This window comes from Enhydra lutris, unplaced genomic scaffold (genome assembly GCF_002288905.1).
Source record: "Enhydra lutris kenyoni isolate GAN:26980312 unplaced genomic scaffold, ASM228890v2 scaffoldscaffold17, whole genome shotgun sequence".
Classification (NCBI taxonomy): Eukaryota; Metazoa; Chordata; class Mammalia; order Carnivora; family Mustelidae; genus Enhydra; species Enhydra lutris.
This window is the reverse complement of record NW_019154101.1, coordinates 39,934,635-39,956,035: the sequence shown is the minus strand read 5'-3', so window position 1 is coordinate 39,956,035 and position 21,401 is coordinate 39,934,635. Positions and strand designations below refer to the sequence as shown.

Sequence of the window (21,401 nt, the reverse complement as noted above, 5' to 3'; positions counted from 1 at the left end):
ATCACACCCCACTCATTCTTTAAGACCAAGCTCATATAACTTGAATTTGTGAAATCTTCCTACACCCTTCATCCAAAAAACATATTAATTCTGTTTCCATAGCATATTGTGTATGCCTTTATCAGCACTTATAATATGTATTTTAGTAATCCGTTAGTAGGTAATTTTCATTCACTGGAATCTGAGTTCTTCAAGGGGAATATATTTCCAGTATTTAATCTCTGGTAAATAGGGGGTGCTCAATAAATGTCTACTAAATGAATGAATGAAGATGCATTAAAAATGAGTGAGGATCACTGACAAAAACAAGTGTTTCCTTTGTTTTTAATTTTGATATTTAGAATGTAGAACACATTTTCTAACTGATACAGTTGTTACACAGCAATTATGTTTTCAGCCTAGAGCATCTATCCAGTATGGTAGCCACCACTCACACATGGCTACAGAGCACTTAAAATGTGGCTGGTCCAAGATGTGGCATAAGTATAAAGTACACAGTAGATTTTAAAGAGTACAAAAAAAGGATGTGAAATATCTCAAATTTATAAGTTGATTACATGTTTAAACGATATTTTGAGTTAAACTTTATTATTAAAACTAATTTTATGTTTTTAAACTGCTATTCATATAGTTATTAGTAAATTTACGATTACACATGCAGTTTGCATTATATTTCTATTGAACAGTGATGTTCTAGAAAATATAATCATTCAAACTGGAGAATGACATTGTTAATAATACTAGTCCAAAATGAAGAGGGTGTTCTTCTTTAGTAAGTATGAAGACCGAGTTGACGTAGAGCTGGACTAGAGACACCTGGATACCTGGTTTTTGACTCTTGGCCAAGGGCAGTGGGATTTATGATATGCTTGTTCAAGGTCCCAAACTCCCAAAACTCCCCCAGTGACCCCCAGTGTAACCGTTTTACCAGTGGTTGGCAACTGACCTAACTGGTGTGACAAGACTAGCTTGATCACTGAAAGGGTAAACTGAGTTCCTCAGAAGCTAGATCTTGGTGGCTGGAGATGAAGACTCAGCACAATCCTTGTATATATGGGCCTGTGGGACCCTGCATGTGGGATGCCTCTCAGAATGCTTACCTGCATTGTTTCTCCTGCTGCAGGATATCCTCTGCCTTTAAATAAAAGTTTTATTTGCATATGTTCTATAGAGTCCGGTAATAAGTCTTTTCAAATTCACAAACTGAGGGAAAACTTTGCAATGACTATATAAAAAGAACTGCAATATGGTTTTATTATTCATTGAATGTTTTATGCTCAGGTGATAATAAAGTAGATTAATAGAAATTTTTGAATGTCACATCCATAAAATATTACACTGACTTTTACTTATGTAAAATATTTTCTTCAGTGACACTTAATAGAGTTAAAGTTCCGCAATCTTGGTTTACTCCTTAATATGTAAGAAGATCGATCATACTGATGAATAAGCTCCAGAAACTAAATTTTAAATTGTCATTTCCTATAATGGACATCTACTGATTTTTACCATCTACCACCTCCATTTCTTTTGAGAAACATCTGATGTTGGTGAAGATGATAATCAGAAAAACTGTACTCTGACACACACATACTCAGAGTTACAGGGGTGATCCTGAGATCCTGTGGTGCCCTGAGCCAGCAAATCACTGAACTATGATGACTGCTTCAGGGTAGTTAAGAACCATGCCAGGACTATCAAGTTCTTCCCTCCTAAATTATGAAAGTTTGTTTGTCAGAGGAGAGAAACAAGTCCAAAAGAGAAGCAGAATTCTCCCCTAGGCTTACCACACAGAAATACAAAATTTACAGCCCACCAAGATGAAATGACCTTGCAGTCAATAGAGGGAATAAATCCTGCTTAATTTCCACATATTCATAAAACTGTTTATACCTTAAAAATCACCTTGTTCAATCCTGCCATTTTACAGATGATGAAACTAAAGTCCCAGAGAACAGTAATTAACCCCATAAAGTATATCCACACATAGCAAAGCTAGAGTTACATTCCAGGTTGTCTCACGGCAAGGAAAATGTCCCCTGATATTCTTAAAAACCAGATTAAAGGGACCTATCACTATTTTAGTTAGTAAAAAAATCATCTGTTAAGGATTTCAGACTCACAAGTGAAAAATTTCTGAAAAAGTATATCAACCATTTTTATACGCGTTGTAAAATTATCCAACATTATATCAAAAATTATCTTAAGTGAATCAAATTATTTTTCTTTTCTGGCTATTTTATCATCGCTATCTAGAAAACTGCTCTGCCCCTCAGAATAAGAGTTTGCTATCAAACAACTTAAGCAATGAAAGATGTCATCCAAGGATAAACTGAACATAGCTAACATATCTGGAGAACTGTCTTATGATTCATTTACAGTTCAAGGCCACCATTTCTCAAAGTGTATTTCCTAGAGCACTGGAGAACCACAAGATGTTCTCTGAATAAAGGACATTAAAGTCAAATAAATTTGTGAAAAGCCACATAAGTGCATATATAAACCAGTATAAATAATATTTATGTATGTGTGTGTATGTATATATATCATACATATATATGATATATATGTATATCCTCCCTCTTAGAAATTCATGGTACACATTAAAAGTGAAGACATCTTGTGCTGAAGAAAATGCTCAACTTTAATTCAGCATTTCCAAATCTCTGACTATAACATGGCTTTTCACCAAAAAACTCATTAAGAAAAATTAATATGTGAAAATATTTTGGGGAATACTACTCTAACAATCTTTCAGCCATATCCTACCAAATAAATAACATACCCAGATTTATATTTATTATGATCATATACATATAGCATATCATAATTTTCAGACACTTTCACTTACATTTTGCTTGTTTAATCCAGGATATAGAACAGTGCCTGTTACATGGTAGATCCAATATTTGTTGAATAAATAATCTCCATAAAAACCACACGAAAAGACTAAATTTAATTATCATCTCCATTTACAGATGAGAAGGCTGAAGTTCAGAAAAGTTAACCGACTTCCCAAAGGTCACAGACCCAGAGATTACGGACCCAGGGCTTGACCACAAGTCTTCTGACTTTAAAACCCCATGTTAGGCTGATGTAATATTATGTCTTCCAAACAGATTATTCAAGGACATCTTACACTATTCTTAACACAAAACATCACATAATGAAGTACTGGTAGGAGTTTTAAAGTACAATCAGTTCCTAGCTATCAAGGTTTAATACTTATAATGCTTTTTTTTTTTAACTTATAAATGTTTTTTAAGAAGATACTTAAAACAACCATTAAATGGGTTTAAATAAGAAAAAAAGCAAAATAAAAAAATTTTAAGTCTAGTATATTTAAAGTAATTTACCATAACTGCCAGAAAGTAAAAGCAAGAGACCACAACAGAAGACAGTAATGAGAAAATGACCCTAAATTTCAATCCATCAAAGCAGACATTTAGTATACCAAAATTAAATACCATAAAATATGGTTATATATGGAATAAAGGACACCTTGTCACGGCATGAAAAACACATTTTTATACTTTAATGTGTAAAAATCCATTTAGTTTTGTCACTGAAAGCAGCTATGAACATAAATTTAACTTTGGTAGGTTACCTACCACTAAAAATAAGCAGTAAACATTACTACTATCAAAAATAATTCGTATTTTATAAATAAATAGTACATCTGATCATCTACATTTTTAGGCTGCTATAATATGCAATAAATGCCATCCTACTTAACACCTGCCACAGAAAAAAAAACTTATGTACATTTTGTTTGGATTTTAATTTTGAAAAAAAAAATACTAAATCAAATATTCTTTGTCTTGTTTGTTTGAAAATAATTTTAGCTAATGACCCTCTTTTGCTGAGATACCATAAACTTTGTAGAAACTTACTTATGCCATTTCTCAAAGTCTACTCCCAAAGATCTAAGATTTTGATATAAAAGGGGTCAAGATTAAATAGAAAATTTATCATATGGCAACTACCACAATAAAATTAACCCACCAAGAAACAACAGGTGTTAAAAAAAGAGAATAAAACTTTGAGGAGGAAGAGTGTGTTGAGAGAGTCTCAAAATACTTCCTTCAAATCCAAATATTTATTGATTACAAAAACAAATGAAAAAGTTATTAATTTCAAAGGAAAAGGACATAATAATAGAGAGATCTAATGGACAGAAGTTTAATCAAGGGATCAAAGGATCAAGGTATAAGACGCCATCAATTTGGACAAATCAAACACAAGTTCCACTTGAGAGGCAGCAAAAAGAATGCATCAATCACTTTAAGATATTCCAAACCTGAATCTAAGCATGAAAAACTATCAGACAAAACCAAATGTGGGCACGTTCTATAAAATAATTGACCTAGAATATTCAAAAATTGTCAGTTATGAAAATCAAGAAAAGGCTCAAGAACTGTTTCAGTTTGAAACATGACAACTAAATGTAATCTGCATATAGACCCTTTTGATAAAAGGTAAAACTTGGTGCCACAGGAGAATGTTCTTATTTGTAAAAAATAGATACTGGAGTACTTTATAGATATATAAAGAACTCCTCAAACTCAACACACACAAAACAGACAATCATATGAAAAAATGGGCAGAAGATATGAACAGACACTTCTCCAATGAAAACATACAAATGGCTATCAGACACATCAAAAAATGTTCATCATCACTAGCCATCAGGGAGATTCAAATTAAAACCACATTGAGATACCACCTTATACCAGTTAGAATGGCCAAAATTAGCAAGACAGGAAACAACATGTGTTGGAGAGGATGTGGAGAAAGGGGAACCCTCTTACACTGTTGGTGGGAATGCAAGTTGGTGCAGCCACTTTGGAGAACAGTGTGGAGATTCCTCAAGAAATTAAAAATAGAGCTTCCCTATGACCCTGCAATTGCACTACTGGGTATTTACCCCAAAGATACAGATATAGTGAAAAGAAGGGCCATCTGTACCCCAATGTTCATAGCAGCAATGGCCACGGTCGCCAAACTGTGGAAAGAACCAAGATGCCCTTCAACGGACGAATGGATAAGGAAGATGTGGTCCATATACACTATGGAGTATTATGCCTCCATCAGAAAGGATGAATACCCAACTTTTGTAGCAACATGGACGGGACTGGAAGAGATTATGCTGAGTGAAATAAGTCAAGCAGAGAGAGTCAATTATCATATGGTTTCACTTATTTGTGGAGCATAACAAATAACATGGAGGACAAGGGGAGATGGAGAGGAGAAGGGAGTTGAGGGAAATTGGAAGGGGAGGTGAACGATGAGAGACTATGGACTCTGAAAAACAATCTGAGGGTTTTGAAGGGACGGGTGGTGGGAGGTTGGGGGAACCAGGTGGTGGGTATTAGGGAGGGCACGGATTGCATGGAGCACTGGGTGTGGTGCAAAAACAATGAATACTGTTACGCTGAAAAGAAATAAAAAATTTAAAAAAAAATAAAATGAAAAAAAAATAGACCCTGGAATATTTTGGGGTGACTGGGCAGTATATCAACAGCTTACTCTCAAATAATTAAAAAGAAAAAAGTGCCATTCTTATTTTTAAAAAAAAGATAAAAATTTTGACAGACTTAAAACTACAAAGCCAATGTTGTATATTTCTACTGCCTTTGATATTGGTTCATTTTTTCTGAATTTGAAATCAAAGTTTTAAGACTAATTATCTTTTTTGGTTTCCAGGATTCTTAGGTTCTAGAGGTCTTAGGAAATCCTAAAATTTGTGGTAATTTTCAGGAGTATCACCAAGAATGAATAAAGAATGAAAATATATTAAAAAAGAACTGGAACCTCAGTCATAAGGGCTATCTATCCTCTGGATGCATGCATAATGGACCCAAGGCAAATTTAAAATAAGGGCTTTTCCAGATGATTGCTACCACACAGCAATGGTAAAGTATACTAAAATGTGTGGCTTTATGAATTACTGTTTTCTTAAAAAACAAACAACTCTAAAAACTCATCCTGCCACAGATAGATAAATATTTTAATTTTACTATTTCTTTAATTTTTACATTGCAATAATTCAGAATGGACCAATACTTTTTTAAAGTGGGCTCTGATAATTTTAAAGCAAACAATGAAATATTAGCAATACCACAAGAATAATCTTCAATAGACTAAATGTAAAGAACAGTTCGTTTAATCTCTCAAAATCCACTGGTTAAGAGTCTCTTAGGGTGGTTGGAGAATGTAGATTAATAAAGAAATGCAAATTCCTAAACTTCATCCAAAACTCAAGGAAGGTCTTCATAATCTGTTCATGAACACCCTAATTAAACCTCAGAAGTTTTATAAATAGCTCTTGCACAGAAAAGAATAAGCAAGCTTGAGACTGCTATCCCAGGAAAGGATGGCTTGCAAGGTTTGCTCTTGGTTGGCACCTGGTAACTGGCTTTCGAGATGGTTTCCACCATTCCCAGACTGATGAGGGTGACATACTGTGCCTAAGTGGTTCATATGAACAAAATAATTCATGACGAATCCCTGATTTCCTCTGGACATCTGAAATTCTGATGCATGCTATAAGCAGATAGTGCCTACGGCCTGATTCCAATAAAAACTCTGGGCTCCTGGGCTCAAATGAGCTTCTATGGTAGACAACATTTCACACATCTGGTAATAACTCATTGCTAGAGGAAGTAAGCATGTCTTGTGTCACTCTGCTGGGAAAGGACCATTGGAAGCTCGAGCCTGGCTTCCTCCAGACTTCATCCTATGTACCGTTTCCCTTTGCTCTTCGTCCTTTTGCGGAGTCCTGTGAGTCTTACTAGTAAATCATTAAACCTGTGGTGATCTTGGGCACCCTTGACATAATACTTCAATGCATAAAATTACCTTCTGTAGAGTTCAGTGTTTCCACACACTTTGTATGTGTGTGTTTGTGTGTGTGTGTTAGCAACTCTGCAATTGATAACTTTAAGATGACAAAGGCTTAAAGTAAGTCCTGTTAACATTCACAAAATTACTTACTTTCTGGACTACTGGACAAGTAATATTCAGAATATAATGTACCATTCATTTTCTCAAAGTTCAAATTTGAAACTTCAATTGTAAATATAGAGATTTTTGTTACCTGGTTGTTATTCATTTCATTACTATATGTATACATATTTTCAATTTCCTCAAAATGAAAGAAAACTAATTCTCGAAAAAAAATCCAAATGCAGACTCAAAACAGTTTATTGTACATCACAATTTATGTAGTGTTCAAAAGGGATATGTTCTTACCATGTGGAGTGATTGTCTGTATAGGCTTGGCTGGAGACCTCACATTCCATATAGTCAAGGTACCATCTGAATGACTGCAAATAAATTGTTTTCCCTCATGATGCCAAGCAACAGAGTGAATAGCCTACATAAGAGGAGTGAAGAATTCCACTTTTAGAAACAACAATCTAAAAATCAAGCTATGCACAATCGGTATTATAATTTTCACTTCAAACTTTTTCGTATTTCCTAAGCTGAAGTCAACACATTAACTTGACATTCCCACAACCCTCTTTAATGTAAATGAGATTTAATATGGTACTGGCACTATTTTAAATTATTTTTACTTTATTCCTTAAGCCAGCATAAGAATGATATAACAGTGATATATGAATTATTAATGAGCTCAGAAAAATAGACTGTATTCTTATAGATTCTTAGAATAAACTATACCTAAACATAAATCACCAAGTAATTAACAACAAATATCTCATCAGAAAAACTGGCTGCATTAGACAGAACACTTTTCTTTAAAGATTTTATTTATTTGAGAAAAGGCAGAGTGAAGGGTAGAAGGAAAAGCACACTCCCTACTGAGCTGGGAGCCTGATGCTGGGCTCCATCCCAGGACCCTGAGATCATGACCTGAGCCGAAGGCAGTTACTTAATCAACTTAGCCACCCAGGCACCCCTAATCTTTTATTTTAAAGATTTATCCATTTATTTGAGAGAGAGTGAGCGAGCACACAGGAAAAGGGGAGAGGGAGAGAGAATCTCAAGCAGACTCTGCACTGAGTCTGGAGCCCAACATGGGGCCTGATCTCAAAACCCTGAGATCATGACCTAAGCTGTAATGAAGAGTCAGAAGCTTAATTGACTGTGCCCCTCAAGTGCCCCCTAAATAAAAGCTTACAACAGTAAAAAGCTTACTCCATGATACACATGACATTCTATAAACTCATTCTGAAAATCATCCCTTAATAGCCTTAGCAGATGAAATTATTTCTATAAAATAGTAGTTGAGCTAAGGAGCTTTACAAAGCTTTTAAATATTTTTTTTTAAGTGATAAAGAAAATACAAGAGAGATGTTCAGTGTTGTCTGAAATATATAAATAAAAACATTCTAATTTTATCATAAATATAAATGAATATCATATACCTAAATATATAATATTTACGGAGAATCACTATTTCTACTTTACTAAAGAAAATCATATACATCTTTGTTTAAAAGTACCATTTAATTTAAAGATGGTATTAAATTATTAACTATTCCAAAAATAAGTACTAATTACATGGACCAGTGGTTCACAATTATTTTGGATAACAGAGAGAAACAAATGCCAGAAAATACTCCACAAAAGAATAACCAAATATGAACTTTTGCAATGAAATAAATATACATGATTTTTTCAATTACTTCCGCAATTTTCTAAATACAAATCCAACTTCATACAAGATACCACTTTTTTCCAATAGCCTCTTTAATACCACTGCATATAATACTACACATATGCTATTTGTGTTTATATTATATGTATATATGTATATATTATCTAAGTATAGTATATGGGTAAGTATATATACTGATACACACTTAAGTAGTACATATGTAGCATTATGTCTATAAATAAAGTATATGTGTATAATATACACCACATACAAACTATATATGTATAAAACATGCAGTTTTACTTTTTCTTTAGTCCTTTTCATAAAATGAAGTAGAAATTTATGTAAACAAAATGGGAAAAGTAAATCTAACTAACCAAACCTGCAACACCTTTATAATCAGAAGGTGGGTTAGGAGCAAAACTGAACAATTCATGGGAGATGGTATGAGATATGAAGTAGGTAGCATCAACTGGGGTTGAGGAATTTCATATGTAAATTGGCTTATTTTTCCAAGATATGCAATTTCCAGAAGATTCTTAAGAGGTTACTTGATTTTTTAAAAATGGGAAACTATAGATACAGATGAAGGGAAACAGGAGAGATCAAGTACGAAATGGATGGAAACTAACAAAATAAATCAGTGACATACAAAAGTTGTAGAGAAACACGATGAATTCAGGGTAGAGAAAAAAATGTCGAGAAAAGGGAGGGAAGATGATATAGCCATTGGCATAAGCCACAGGAGCAGTATATACATATTTAAAAAAAATTCTTTAGAAGATGCAGTATCTGACAAGAAATCTTCACTATATTGCAGTGCATGAGGCAGTTAACGGATTAACAGTATGACAGTATTCTCATCTGTGAAAATTAAAAGAATAGCATGAGGACTGCCTACTCTGATACATTTTTTAAAACTGTGATATATAATTATTTGGCTTTGGCAAAAGTAGTACATATGATGTTTTGTGCTATTCTTATCAATTAAGAGAGCATCTTTAAGAATACTTCCTGGAAAGATAACAGGCTAGCTACTTACCTATCAAATTTTATACTCACTAACTCAAAATACTGAGGAAATTAGATAAATTCCCTATTTACTTATGTAAACTGATCAGTATGATTAGAATCATTTCATAGTAAAAGTTGTATATAAATCTTAGTCCAGCTATTCCTACATTATAAACTGATAAACATTTAGCAGACTTACACCAAAAATAATCTCTTTTCCTCCAGAAAATAAGATCTTAATATTATATTGAAAAGCAACATTGACTGCTAGTATAATTACTATTCCTAAAACCTTAAAAAATGTCACTGAAATGACAAAAGAAAAAAATTTTATAAAACAGATTTTGATTTTAAATTACAATGCTTGCAAACATATGGGAAGGAAATACTGAAAACACTACTTTTATTATTCTCATGTTATCAAACAATAAAGTGAATGTTTATAGTATTGGATGAATTATTTCTTATATATAGGAGTAATACATCAAATTGTACAGCTTTGGCCCTAATATTTCAACTTATGAACATTTTATTATTATTTCCATTGTAGAAGGGATGCAACAGTAATATTGTTTAATTGAGTAAGATAATCATAGAATAATATGTTTTTGTAAAATGGTTGATAAAATTATTGTATGTTGGATAGTAAGTGATTTATAGCTTCTCTAAAGATGTTAACAGGCATAAATTGAAAACACTGCCATTTCCATTAAAAATAAAACCAAAATGAAACTATCTTAGATATTTTAAGAATCCAAACAAATTATTCATTCTTCTAAGCATTATTTTATCTTGGGGAGTGTGTGCATGTGAGCGTGTATGTATGTGCGTGTGTGTAAGAGAGATAAATAAACAGAAAATAAGCTGTCTTAAAACCTAACAGCACCTTTCTAAACATTGAAAAGATGACCTTAAAGGAGTAAGTGTTTCAATGAGTATCTATAGGGTAAAATGTAATTTTTTAAAAGCTCTTACTGATTCCAATATTGTGAGTTACAAACATACTATTTCAATATTCTTTTTTAAAAGACTGACAGTCTTAAGATAAATGTACTCACAGGGCTAGCAATGTACAAATTATTATTTTTTTTTGTATACCTATATTTCTATCTGTAGCTTTTTAGTCTACTAGGAAAAAACAACATGAAACCAGAATACAAAAGTCATGGATCAACTCCAGACATGACAAAGAATAACCTTTAAAATAGTTTGATAAGTACTAAATTACTGTCTTAAAACATCAATAATGCTGTATTTCATTTCTGCCAACACATTAGTTACTATAGAAAGAGTACTAGTATCTTAATACTATTGATAGCCTAAAAGGAATGAAACGTCATTGAAGAAATATAATTCTATATAGATTAAAATATATTCCATGCAGAAAATATCTGTAGAAAATTAGGAATACTACCCCAAGTACACTCAAAGTCTACCATTTAGACATAAAACCAGGTGAGTGTGTCAATTCAAAAAGTACTATGGTTACACAAAGCAACAAAAGCTTAAGGGTAAAGATGAATTTCCGCTTCCATTACTCCCACCCATCTAAATCACCTTCAAGAAACCAAATGAACAATTAAAATGGCACCAAGAACTTTTTTATATTAGAAATGTTCAAAATTGATATCACAATGCTATTTATTTGCTCCAGTGTGATAAAAATGAATATGACTGAAGTAATACACTACTGATAGGAAGTAAATATTGGGGGAAGGAAGGTATGGGGTGGTATTTTGTGAAGGTCTTAAAGTTTTATCCTTCACTGGTGAGAATTATAATATTTTCTTCGATGTCTAAAATTATACACTTGGCAATCTGCATTAAGAATCAAATATAAAGCATTTTTATATGAAATAAGCACATAAAATAGTATGAACTCATGGAAATATAGCCAGAAATTTTCACTCAGTTTACCTTAGAACAAGTCAATTTAGAAGTTAGATCTTACATCTATAGCACTATTATTTAAATGTAGTCACTATGTTACTATTTATTAATGTTTTATGACTTTGCATCTCTACTGGATATCTGTTTATTAATCAGAAGCTTTCTTATAATTTGTCAGGTTTTGGTATGAAGATAATGCGGCCCTCACAGGATGAATTGGGAAGTATACTCTCCTCCATTTTTGGAAGGAGTTTGGGTATAGTGAGTACTATTTGGTAAAATTTACCAGTAAGCCCTCCGAACCTAGAGTTTTCTTCATGGGAAACATTTTCATTAAAAATTCAAATTCTTTAATAGACATAAAGCTACTCAGATTAACTATTTCTCCTAGAAGGAGATTTAGAACTTTCATGGAATTTGGTGTCTTTCAAGGCATTTGGCCACTTCATTTACACTGAATTTATTGGTATGAAATTGCACATATTTCCTTACCAATCTCTGCATTTCTGTAGAATTAAAGTAATAATCTCCTCTTACATGCTTATTATGGTAATTTGTGTCTTTTCTCTTTTTTGTTATCACAGTGGCTGTGTTTACCAATTTTATCGATCTCCACAAAATGAGGATTTTACCAATTTTCTCTGTTGTTTTTATGCTATCTATTTCATTGATTTGTTATTTCAATTCCACAGCTTACTCTGGATTTAATTTGCTCTTCTTATTTCTCATGGTGGAAGGTGAGGCCATTGATTTGAGACATTTCTTGTTTCCTAACATAAACAATGTTTTACTGAATACTTTAGCAGCATTTCATAGACTTTAATATGTTCTATTTTCACCTTTTTCTTTTCAGTTTAAAATAGTTTCTCATTTTTTGTTTCTTCTTTAATCCATGGGTCATTTTAAAATACATTGTTTCACTTTCAAATATTTGTAGTTTTTTCATCTACCTTATTATTTTTAATTCTATTATACTAAATGAACATGATTTTAATGATTTCAATTTTTCTAAAATTATGATTGATTTTATGGCACAAACTATAGTCTGTTTTGGTGAATATTTTACGTGTCCTTGAAAAGAATGGTGTTCTGGTGTTGAGGAGCACACCCGGATATCTACTTTGTTGATACTAATACAGCCGTTTCAGCACTCTTGTAATTTGGTGCTAACATTACTTTTCCATCTTTTTGCTAACACTTCTGGGTCTTTATATTTAAAGTGGGTTTTTAATAGTGTAGAGTTTGATCTTGCTTTGTGATCTAATTTGACAATCTTTGCCATTTATTTGGGTATTCAAAGGACGGCATTTAATATGATTACTGACATAGCTGGGTCTAAATCTGTCACCCTGTTATTTTTTTTCTATTTCCCCCATCTGTTCTTTGTTCCTCCTTTTCTCTTCTGTCTCCTTTTGGAAAATTTTTAAAATTTCATTTTATATTCCTCTTTGGCTTAACTATCTAGGTTACTGTTGTTGCTCTGGTATTTCCTTTAGAATTTATAGCATGTATCTTTATCTTATCAAAACTTCACCTTCAAGTAATATCATAACACTGCAGGTAGAGTATAACTTGCAAAAAGATTCTGTCTCCTGACCTTTGTGCTACTGTTGTCTGCATTTTATTTCTGCATGTCAGAAATCCTACAAAGCATTTTTATCATTTTTGATTTGCATAACAACCTCTTAAAGAGAATAAAAAAATTTAAAAAGCCTTGATATCTACCTACATATCTACCATTTCTGGTATCCTTTATTCCTTTGAGTAGACCCATATTTCCATTTATATCACTTGCTGTTGCATGAAAAACTTTTGAATATGTCTTGCAGTGAAGTTCTGTAAGTGATGAATTCTTTGAGTTTTTGATGTGTGTAAAGCATTTTCCTTTTGTTTTGAAAAGATATTTTTGCTGGATATAAAATGCTAGGTTGACAATTTTTTCTTTCAGTACTATAAAGGTATTGTTCTACTGTGTTCTGGCTTGCACTGTTTGTAAGGAAACCATTGCTATCACTTTTATGTTCCTCTGTATTTAATGTGTTCCCTTCCCACAACCTCTGGTTGCCTTAGATGTCCTATATCACTAATTCTAGTTTTAAGCAACTGAAATATGTCCTTTTACATAGCTTTCTTTCATTTTCCTTCTGCTTTCAATTCACAGAACTTCTGGGATATCTATATCTATATCTATATCTATTATAGGGTTTGTAGTTGACATCAAATTTGGAAATATCTGCATCATTATTTCTTCAAATATACTTTCTGTCCATTCTCCTTCTTCTGGGACTATTACACATAATTAGTCTGCCTGAAGTTGAAGCACAGTTCACTGATACTCTGCTCCTTTTCTGCCCATCTTTCATATTGAGCAGTTTCACTGCTGTATCTTTAAGTTCATTATCTTTTCTTCTGCAAGATCAAATCTTTTGGTAAACCAATCCAGAGTATTTTTTTATCTCAGACATTTTATTTTTTTCATCTCTAGAAGTTCCACTTAGGACAAGGAAGAATTGAAAAACTCTTTTCAACATGTTTATACTTTCATTTACCTTCTGTAGCACATAGAACCTGTTTAGTAACATTTGTTTTAATATCCTTGCCTACTAAATCTATCACCTGTGTCATTTCAGAGTCTGATTCTACTGACTGCATTCTCTTCATTTTGCATTATATTTTCTGGCTTCTTTCTATGCCTCAGATTTTTATTTGGATGCTAACTACTGTGAAATTTATGGTGGGTTATTATTATAGTCCTTGTAATATTTTTGAGCCTTTTTGAGTAGTTATGTTATTTGAAAACAGTTTAGACTTCTCAAGGCTTGCTTTTAAGCTTTGTTAGGCCCTCCAGATGTGTCTTTGGGATCAGTGTAGCCCCACTACTGAGGCAATGCCTTTTGAGTACTTTTCCTGATGTTCTGTGCATTACAAGATTTCTCCACTCTGTTACAAATGTAATCTATTCTTGGCCCTGTGTGCTTCGACAATTGTTTTGCCTACTCCTTTCTGGTGGATCTTTTCTAAGCCTCACAGTCACACATTAATCAGTATTTACCTTAAGATTCAGAGTAGGGTGTTCCCTGTACACTTCTCTTTCTCTAGGTAGTTCACTACCCTTTGGTACCTTGTCTTAGTTACAAACACTTCAGCTTCCCCCAAATTCTCAATTCTGTTTCCTTAATTCAGAGCAACTGTGGAGTTTCCACCTAGGTTTCCCCTTTATGTACTGAGATCTGGAAAATCTCGGGGCCATAAGCTAAGGTAACTAAATGGCTCCCCTTATTTGTTTCCTTTCTAAGGAATCTCTGTTCTTACTACTTGCTATCTAATTTCTAAAAATACATGAAATTATTTTTTGTTTCATGTATTTTTCCAAGTGTTTGTTTAAGGCAAGAGGGTGAATCCAGTCACTGTGACTCTAATGGCTAAAACCAAGATCACTATCTAAATTCATAAGAAGCAAAACAACAACAACAAAAAAAGTGAATTTTTAAAATCTGCTCTGATTTTAGTGTAGAAAATAGATTTACAGGTCAAAACTTCCAATGAGATTAAAAGAAACCTTTATTAAAAATATTCTTTTTTATATTTTTAGGATCTTGATTAGTGAACCACAGTGCTTAGTAACTAAATACTTTGAAAATAAAAAGCATGAAAAAACAAAAAACAAAAAGTATGCAGCTATGAAAACAAAGGAAATTCTTTTAGCTATGCTTACAAAGACCACATGCAAACATTTATAAAGTATTCCAAGTATTATTATAGTTTACTCAATATAAATTGCTGTTTTAAGTAACTGAAAGCATCGATATGAAGACATGACATATTTTGTCTTAAAAACAAGCAAAACCACTTATACATTTCCTAGCTCTATTCATTGAATTAGAAATCATGACCTTGCTAATCCTCAGATTATAGTTACTAGATATCATTTCACACTGAAAGAAGCCACATTTCATAAGAAAAAAAATCTTATTCTAGGTTTGAAACAAAAATATACAAGATTAATAGTTAATACTTTTTTGTAACAGAAAGTAGGGAAGCTATCCAAGACTGTTATCAAAAAAGAACTCAGGAACCAAAAGGAGGTGGTTCATGACCAAAATGGGAGAATTTGAAAATCAAAAAGGACAATAATGTCAGTGTATTGAAGTGCATCAAATATGTTTAAATCTTTAAGTATATAGTGAAACTAAAAGCAAGAACAGATTAGTCACCACTGGGATTATTACAGAACCCCTTTAGAATAAATACTGAAATAAAAGATAAGAATCATTTATGCTTTCCTTTATTAACTATACTACTATTTAACCAAATAATAGGTGAGAAGTTTCTCTTTACACTAAAGTGCCTGAGCTAATAAAAGAGAAGGAATTATAGAATTAGAACATCTTCATTTTGCAACCTGTATGTATTAATAAATCTAGGCTTTGAACAGCACTGGGTGCTAACCTCACAGACACTAACACTCCAACTGACAGAAGAGCATCAGCATCATTTAAGAAGAAATCTGGCTAAAAATGAAAAATGAACCTGAATTTGGTCAAGCCTCAGTAACCTATCTATTTTATAGTAAACCTAAGGGGGAGTAAAAAATAAAAAAATGTTAAACACAAGTATTAAGCCCTAGATTTTTCTGGAACATGAGAACATTTTTTCTGGAACCAGAAAAATCTAGTCTTTGAGAAACTATCTTCAGTGAATACATGGCCAAAAGGAAGGAATGAAATAAGAAAGGGAGAGCAAAGAGTAAGAGGAGTGGCCTACAGTTTAAAAGAAAAATAGAAGACATTAATCAATCACAGTTAATCTTTATTTGGATCTTAAAGCAAGCAAAACTATAACTGTCTACAGTATACTATCATTTGTCTATAATACAGAAATGGGATTTATTTAGGATACATTTATTAATTTGCTTATAGATGACAGAATACCTCTATAAGAAAAAATGAGAACCTGGTAACACAGGTACCAGAATTAAGGGGATTAGATGACCAAATAACAGGAATGGAAAAGAGATTTTTTTTAAATCTTTTGAGATATATGATTATCTATTTTATTTATATATATATGTGTGTGTGTGTGTGTGTGTGTGTGTGTGTGTGTTATTGCAATTACAAAGGTTGCCTCAACTAAAATCACCAATTAAGTTCTTAAAGAACCTGCTCTGAATTAGAAAAATGACAAGAATAATATTTGATTAGTAAAAATAATATTACCTCATCATACGTGTATCTGTAGTCAGCTTTCTTTGATTTGAGGTCCCATAACACTACTGTTCCTGATTCAAAGCCAATCAAAAGCTGTAATAAAAGACAATTTCACATGACCTAGGAATGACATTATGTGAAACATTTATATGCTGACAATAAAGATAACTATTATCATTCGTATGCTTCAAGGATAAAGTTATAATTAATTAAACATCTGCATTGGTAATCACATAAATGACAAATGAGAATAGTGCACTGCATATTAATATGCCTTTGATGATTATGGACTTAACTTATATAGCTAATTATTGAGAAAGAAAATAGTAACATTTTGAAGTCCTGAGTGTATATTTTCATTAATTAATATAACATAATAAATTAAAATAAAAATTAACATTTGTAGGTGCTTTAGAGTTTACAAACATTCCTAAGGTAAAACATTATCAGGCAATGTCATTTACTCATCTATTGAAAAGGTGCAAGTTATATCTAGCCTAGATCCTTCTCATAAGATTCAGACTCTTACTTCCAGTGGTGACGGCTCCCTTTATCTACTCCACAAGAACCTCAAAATAAATGTGTCCCAAAGTGAATCCATTATTTTTTCCCTACCCTCATCTTCTGGTGTTCCTTACTGCAGTGTCTCTCTCAGTATTACTTATCTTGGTGTTCTTTAAGTCACTCAGACAAAAACCTTGGTGGCATCATCCTTAATCTAGTCTCTCCCTCCTCAGATAAAATTATCTAGTCATTTTTAAAATTACATTCTGTTATCTCTCTTCTTTCCCTCACCTCCAATATCTCTCTCCTTGTACAAAGTTCTCCTTTCTGGTCTCTTAGTCTCCCTGACTCCAGTCTTGCTCCTTTACTATAGCTAATATTTAACAATTCTGAAATGCAAACCTGATCATGTAATGCATGCTTTTAAAAATTTTTTAATGTCCTACCATTACTTTTAGAATAAAGTCCAAACTTAGTAATATGACCTACAAGATTTATCATGGCCTGACCTCTGCTGACCTTTATAGCTTTGTCCCTTGCCACATCCCTCTTATTCAATACACTCCAGCACATCTTTCAGTTCATGCTTTCTCTTATTTTTGCTGTCTTCCTGGGCCATATTTGAAGTTATCCTCTTTGCCTGACCAATCCTACTAATTTTTCCAATGTTGTTTTAGCTATCATTTCCTTTAAGAAGCCTCTCCTGACCTACCAAATGTAAATCAATCCCATTTCTATGTGCTCCAACAGCACTGTGTACATTTTTGAATCTGAAGGGTCACTATAAAATAATGGCCTTTTCCTTAGCTGAATTCTCTTATTGACTATAACACTAGTTTATTTAGGCAAGGACTCTTTTTATATTGTTCACCACTACCATAAGGCACAGAGCCTGACTGATATGTTGTAGGTACTTAATATGTTTTTTGTGAATGAATATCCAACCTCTACTGCCCACAAATCTCCACCTTGACATTTTTCAAATCTCAATATCCCCTTTGCTTGAAACCTCCTATCCTTTTATTCACTGAGTGATCTATTCATTTTTTAAGTCCCAATTTAGTATTGCTCCCTTGGGTAAGCCAGACCCCAATTCTTCTAGATAGATTAAGATCCTCCTTCTCCTATGTTAGCACATGCATTTTCATCTATATGTCTCTAATATCCTGCCTAGTGCACAGGACATGCTCAATAAATGTTTATTTAGTGAATACATATATGATTAGTAGGTAGCCAATACTTCTTCATGTAATCTGGGGATATGAACAAAGTTAGGGCAGACCTAGTTTTTTTTGTTTGTTTGTTTGTAAGATTTCCATTTATTTGAGAGAGAGCCAGAGAGAGAACATGAGCAGAGGGGAAGGACAGAGGCAGAAGCAGACTCCCCACTAAATAGGGAGCCAGATGTGGGGCTTGATCATCCTGTCCTGAGCCAAAGACAGACCGTTAACCACTGAACCACCCAGGTGTCCCCAAACCCAGTAATTTTAATGAAATAGCAATTTAGTGGAGTTCAGACTACAGGGATACTTGGAGGGGCAATAACTGAAGCTAACAAAACTCTCCTCACCTTTGTAGGAAGTACAGTCAATTTTGCTACACAAACTGTTCTTGCCTAGACAATGTGACATATATACTCCTTCTAGGAAAAACTGGTATTTGTTTCCTTTATCTTTTCCTAGTCCTTCTAAATATCTTAGACATGTGACTAACTGAGCACTGGATTGGCTCAGGGCACAGGTCAATTAAGCTCTAGTCTTAATATCTGTTACTTAGAAGCCATGTAACATTAAGGAAATAATTTTACCCTTCCAGATCTTAATAACAAGAGGGTTATAGTAAGTTTTAACCCCCTTCAGCCAGCTCTAACATCCCAAGAATGTTAGAAATCTATGCCAACAGGTTAGGCTTTAATCCACATAACCTCGTAAGTATTAAAAAATAAAAAAGCTAACTTAAAGACATGGTATTTAAACTTGGGAAATTCAATGTTTATTCTCACTAGAATCTTTCATAACTCAGAGATGCTAATTTATATTCTGTTGGCTAGTTTCCTTTTATTTTTTTCTTTCATAAAAGCATTAATGGGCATGCTGAATATGAATTAACTCTCTACAACATCAATAACTCTGGGGATGAAATCAGAAGAATCAGTATTCAAAATCCCAGCTTCACCAATATGTAGCTTTGTACCTCTGGAACACATAATCGCACCAAGTCTTTACCTCGTCATCTGTAAATTAGGGAAGATAACTGACTTAAAAATTGTTAAGATGATCGAATAAAATGGTGCATATAAAGTAGAAAGCACAGTGCCCAAAACAAAGGAGAATTCAGTAAGTGGTAGTTATTACTGTTACCATCATAAGCAATTTTACACTAATACCTAACTTCCTTCACTAAAACCTTTGCTTAATGTGGTGGCGTCTACCATAAGGTTAGCTTTGGAGGAAGTTGCCCTGTCACTTTATACCTTTCTTTAGCAACACAGTGTCACAGAGATCTTTGGAAAACAGCAGAGTCACTGATATAAAGTGGATTTTTCTATTAGAAATCAAAGGTTAGACAATATTATCTATTCTAGTATCTTAGTATTTCAAAAATGTTTGAGTGAGGTTAACTCCGGAAACTAAGGAGAATAACAAAATACCAGGTTTCAAAAAAATGAGGATGATAATAAGCGTTATACACTATTTATTTATACAACAAATTAAGTATACACTGAGGCATTACTATTTATATGTTGGGTACTATGGGAAACATAAACCTTCATAAATATTTTCTCTATGCTTTTGGGGGTCTTTCAAGTTCAGTGGAAGTGAGATATGTACATATTTCTAATACATAGCAATATGTGACAAATACTATAAAACTTGTACAACTAAGGTGTTAATGAATTTGGAAGTGAGAGAAAGCATTTTCAGTCAGGATTATCAGCAAAGATATCATGAAAGAAATACATTTAATCTGAGCTTCATAATGTGGATAGGTATTCAGCAGATAGAGAATAGTGGGAAAGCATTTCAAACAGAGGGACTCAAATAAAGGAGCCATGGAGGCATTAATGAGCAGCTCACACATGAAAAATAACTATTTACTTCAGCACAGCATTCAGATAAAGATGTTCTGAAAGACAATAAAACCTAGGGCTATGTTTTAAGGAAACTTTATTTTGTTAGCTACTGTAGAACCACTGAAAACTTTTTTTAACAGGAGAACAATAATATTAAAACAGCATTCTAGGAAGATTGATGTGGAAATGGCTCATCAATGGGTTGGAACACCTTGAACTTTAGTAGTCATAATAAGACTGAATAGAAAAGAGACACTGCAAAGAAAGGATTGAAATGACTTATCGACTGAATCCAGGTAGAAGGGAGGGAAGTTTTCAATTCTCTTGCCATGCCTCCCACCCAAAATCTTGGCTTCTATACAAGAACTTTGTAGCAAGGAAAATAGAGTGGAGGTACATACAGGCTACTGTAACTTACTCTGTGTGAAGTTTCCCTCAAAACATGCATTTGTATGATTATAAGCTAACTCCAAACAGTATAGCTATCCTTTTGTTTTCCTACCGGCAAATAACAGAATAGCGTTAACCTACAGGCTAGACCATTCCCACCAATTGAGGGAAGAAAAAACCTCCACAAAATCTAGAAATTTCATTTCACTGACTTCTGATAGTGATAAACATCCTGGTGTTTATGTAGGCTAATATCATAAAATTATGTAAGTAGAGAAATATCATTAAATAGAACTACTTAAGAGATTGAATTAGGAAAGAGATTCATGGAAAAGGAAATTTTATTATTTTTAAGTGTATTAACAAATCTAAACAACAATTAGATACTGACTACATGAAACTGGTTTGAATATAAAAAATGAACTACTATTTTAAAAAATATATTATTAATCTAGGCTATCTAAGAAGAAAATTTTAAGGGAGATGAGATAAAGACAACTCTAACATAAGGTATTATGTGATAAATATTACAAAAATTGTATAAGGGCTGAAAATAATTCAAAACCAAAAGAAAGCAGTTTTTGCCAGGATTACCAGAAAAATCTTAATAAACTAAAAATAAATTAATAATTTTACAAGTACTTACTAAATTTTATTTGTCTTAGGGGTTTTTTGTTCTTTAAAATTGTAAATTATT

The 21,401-nt window shown here is 32.9% G+C and overlaps 1 protein-coding gene across 5 annotated transcripts in view; it reads right to left on the bottom strand.

Annotated features, from left to right (window-relative positions):
• Positions 1 to 21,401, bottom strand: part of LOC111147539 (syntaxin binding protein 5) — a 177,691-nt gene that overhangs the window by 103,509 nt on the left and 52,781 nt on the right. For all 5 annotated transcript variants that reach the window (XM_022503622.1, XM_022503623.1, XM_022503625.1 and 2 more), the window contains exons 7-8: positions 16,747 to 16,830; positions 7,255 to 7,378 (exon numbers count right to left, since the gene is read on the bottom strand). In XM_022503622.1, coding sequence (XP_022359330.1) covers positions 7,255 to 7,378; positions 16,747 to 16,830 — 208 coding nt within the window. The remainder of the gene's footprint in view (positions 1 to 7,254; positions 7,379 to 16,746; positions 16,831 to 21,401) is intronic.